Genomic DNA, 4,155 nt, shown 5'->3' with positions numbered 1-4,155 from the left:
GACTATTTGGACCTTATTGGACCTTATTAGACATGATTGGAACTTATTGGACCTTATTAGACCTGATTAGAACTTATTGTACTTGATTGGAACTTATTGCACCTGATTGGAACTTATTGGACCTTATTAGACCTTATTGGAACTTATTGCCCTTATTAGACCTTATTACAACTTATCTGAACTTATCTGAACTTATCTGAACTTATCTGAACTTATTGGACCTGAAACTTAATTTTTTAAGTTGAACAGAACGCACCCTTAGTTTACTATTGAAATTTAAAGGAGACATCAATACACACCGTGACCCCATCTTTAAATTAGAAAATGATAAAATTGTAGAAAATCTAAATATGCAATTATATCTTTAGGTAAGGACAGAATAGACTTTTCATAGGACGATAGGATACCATAGCTCCCTTGACTTATATAATAGAGATTGTACTCTATATTCTTCCTGACCGATGGGGCGGCAACAACTTTTTTTTTTTTTTTTGCTTTTCTATTCAGAGGATAAATTTTTTATAAGCCCTTAGGATAGAATTTAATAAAATCTTGTTTTATATCCAATCCATTTCATCTAACCACTCCTCAAATTTCTATATATTAAATGTATTCTTTTTTTAAAAAAAAGAATTGCATTAATAGTTTTCATATTTTGTACTACGACATGAATTGGAAAAATAGTCTAAATGATGATGCATTGAAACAAAAGAAAGCAAAGAAGAGGCAATACAAATATACTAAATATAGCATGCAAGAATAAGCTAGTAAGAAAAGTACAAAAACAAAAGGAGAAACAAGATGAAATAAGTAGTGGTTGAGTATTTCGCGCCAATTGTGAATTGTGATCAATGAATAGTGATAACATGCAATTGTGAGTTGTGCATGTTATGTCAGCTAATCCTTCGCGTACATAAATAGCCCTTTCATCTCAAGAATTTAGCAGAACAAAAATATTACTACACTTCCTTAATTCTGCTTACAGGATTTATTTGAGCATAGTAGTTGTTAGTTAATCTCTCCAAACTACTAGTTGGAGCAGCTACTTTCAGGTAAGTAATTTACGTTACTTAATACTACTCTAACTAGTTATTAAGTCCGGATTATTCCCTGAGTAAGAAAAAATTTCATTTATTAATAAAATACTTTAGTATATGTACTTGAGGTCTTGAGATCAAACCCCAATAATATGTAATTTCTATTTTTTTATTGTACATGTATTACATGAACTAAAATTCCCTAAGGAGAGCGTCACGTGATACAGTTTCTTGTTTATACACGTCTTTTAATATATAGAGATGTAGTACTTATTATTCTATATTTTTGTTAAAAGTTGTTCATTTCTTAAAATGATTTTGGTTACTTAAGTACATATGTGACCAATGACCATATAGTGTTATGTTGCCAACTAATTTTTCAGATGATATTGTTTAAATTTAGGAAAAATTATCATTACTGTTGTTGTTTTCACCAACCATATTACTATTTACTAACATAAACGAATTTAAATTTAGATGTTTTGAAGTGGACTAATTGTTTTTTATGTGATTAAAAAAGAGGACCAAATAATTTTTTGGTTGAATTTTGAAATATTTATAATGACTCATTTTATTATGACCATGTTAATAGACTGAATTTGTACTTTATAGACACATGTATTTGGATTGTTGATCACCTAATATAACCGAATTGATAATCTTCATTAATTATCCTCTAAAATACCGTAAGTCTTTCGATGCTGTTTTAAAGTGGACTTATTGTTTTGTGTTTGATTAACTAAGAGGACCAAATGATTTTTTTATTGAGTTATGAGATATTTATGAGGACTCATATTATTATGACCAAGTAAATGGACATATTTTTTGTACTTTCAAGTACACATATATTTGGATGTTGATCACATAATGTAATCGAATTGATAATCTTCATAAGTTATCCTTAAACTATAGTGTACTCACTAAGCATATCCTACTCATTCTATTATTTTTCAGTGATATTTTAGGAATAGAAGCTGAAGGTATCGTTTGTTGGGAGGATACCAACAATGTGTTTAAGACCAGGACCGTCTCATAAAATTAGGGGCCTGTACTAAAATAAATTATAAAGATTAAATTTTTTGGTGAATAGAAGAGATGAAGAAAAACACTAAATAAAAATTAATCTCTTTATATTTGTAATAGATTTAGGTTTTTTTTTTTGGCCGGACAACTAATAGAATTGGGCTCTTATATTTTCGGGCTTGTGCAGTTGCTCACCTTGCACATGACCTTAGCAATTCGGTTTAGGACAACTAATAGAATTGGGCTCTTATATTTCGGAGCCTGTGCAGTTGCTCACCCTGCACATGACCTTAGCCGCCTCTGTTTAAGACGTATAATGTAGTGTACCGTGAGTTATGTATCTTATATATATCTTGAAATGTACTCTAATAGGTAAGACTTAACAACGGAGCTAACTAACATTGGCATTTGCCATAGGCCTTCGGGGGAACGACAACAAGAAGTCAGCAACTAACAATGGTCCAAAGTGATGAACCAGCAGTAATGAATACAAACTTTTCTCCACAAAATCCTGACATCTCAGACCAAGAACTTCCATTAACCAAAGTCACCAGTGGTAGGACACATAAGAAGCTGACTCTCCTACCCCTTGTATTCCTGATATACTTTGAGGTTGCTGGTGGACCTTACGGCGAAGAGCCTGCAGTGCAAGCAGTTGGACCTCTATTAGCTCTATTAGGCTTCCTAATCTTCCCATTCATCTGGAGTGTCCCTGAGGCCTTGATCACAGCCGAGCTCTCAACCGCCTACCCTGGCGATGGCGGGTTTGTTATATGGGCTGAGAGGGCCTTTGGACCATTTTGGGGATCCATGATGGGTACTTGGAAGTTCTTGAGTGGAGTGATCAACATTGCTTCATTTCCTATTCTTAGCATTGAATACTTGAAGAAGGTATTTCCTGTGTTTGGCTCTGGATGGGCTAGGTATTTAACCATAGAGCTTTTCATATTGCTGCTATCAATCTTAAATTATACAGGACTTACTATCGTGGGTTATACTGCTATTGCTCTTGGAGTAGTCTCATTGTTGCCATTTCTAGTAATGTCATTGGTTGCTGTACCTCAGATTCATCCTCATAGGTGGATTAGTTTAGGCCAAAAGGGGGTCAAAAAAGATTGGAATTTATACATTAACACTCTATTTTGGAACTTGAAGTATTGGGATTTTGTTAGTACTATTGCAGGTGAGGTTGATAGGCCTCAAAAAACATTCCCACTCGCGCTACTTCTAGGTGTCATATTCATTTGCTTGTCCTACTTGATTCCCCTATTTGCTGTCACTGGTGCAGTTTCAGTGGATCAACGCCTGTGGGAGACAGGGTTTATGGCGGATGCAGCCCAAATGATTGTTGGGAAATGGTTGAAACTTTGTGTTGAGATTGGAGCTGTTTTGTCTACCATTGGATTGTTCGAAGCTCAGATGAGTGGATGTTCTTTCCAAGTTCTAGGAATGGTAAATATTGGGTTTTTGCCGAGGTTTTGTGCAGCTAGGTCCAAGTGGTTTAACACCCCATGGGTGGGAATATTAGCAGCAACTATAATCATTTTAGGAGTTTCATTTATGGATTTAACAGACTTAATTTCAACAGCTAATTTCTTGTATAGTTTAGGGATGCTCTTAGAGTTCGCGTCATTTCTATGGTTAAGGAGAAAGAGGCCACAATTGAAGAGGCCTTTTAAAGTGCCAATGGAGTTGCCTGGATTGGTGGTAATGTGCTTGGTTCCATGTGCATTACTGGTGTGGATGATGGTAGGTGCTACTAAGAGGGTGTTTATGCTGAGTGGTGTTATCACTGCATGTGGCATTATTTGGTTCTTTTTCATGAAGTTGTGCAAGTCTAGGAAATGGTGTGTTTTCAACAACATTCAGATTCAGGAATGAAAGAACTCAACATAGTTGCAAGTATGTAAAACTACTGTTATGAAAGAAGACATTTTGCAAAAAGAGAGAAGCCTGAAAGAAAGCGTTGTTGGAACATTTTGGGGATTTCAGAAGAAGTTAACGTAGTTGTAATTTGTTAATCTGTCATTCAACTTTGATGTAAATTGAGTAATGTGATGATGATGTTGAGCAAATTGTTAACCTCTCCTCCTAA

General features: G+C 34.7%; 1 protein-coding gene across 1 annotated transcript; it reads left to right on the top strand.

The window, feature by feature from the left end:
• Positions 1-960: 960 nt before the first annotated feature.
• LOC104905214 (probable polyamine transporter At3g13620) lies at positions 961-4,155 on the top strand. Its single transcript, XM_010693671.3, has 2 exons — positions 961-1,052; positions 2,478-4,155. Exon 2 carries the CDS (start codon positions 2,517-2,519, stop codon positions 3,939-3,941), a length of 1,425 nt encoding a protein of 474 aa, XP_010691973.2. The 5' UTR covers positions 961-1,052; positions 2,478-2,516; the 3' UTR covers positions 3,942-4,155.

Source organism: Beta vulgaris, chromosome 1 (genome assembly GCF_026745355.1).
Source record: "Beta vulgaris subsp. vulgaris cultivar EL10 chromosome 1, EL10.2, whole genome shotgun sequence".
In the NCBI taxonomy this organism is placed as follows: domain Eukaryota; kingdom Viridiplantae; phylum Streptophyta; class Magnoliopsida; order Caryophyllales; family Amaranthaceae; genus Beta; species Beta vulgaris.
The sequence above is the reverse complement of the archived record's forward strand: the minus strand, read 5'-3'. Positions and strand labels throughout refer to the sequence as shown.

Coding starts and splice junctions, on each gene's coding strand:
- LOC104905214 (XM_010693671.3), top strand. CDS start 2,517: ATGGTCCAAAGTGATGAACCAGCAGTAATGAATACAAACTTTTCTCCA.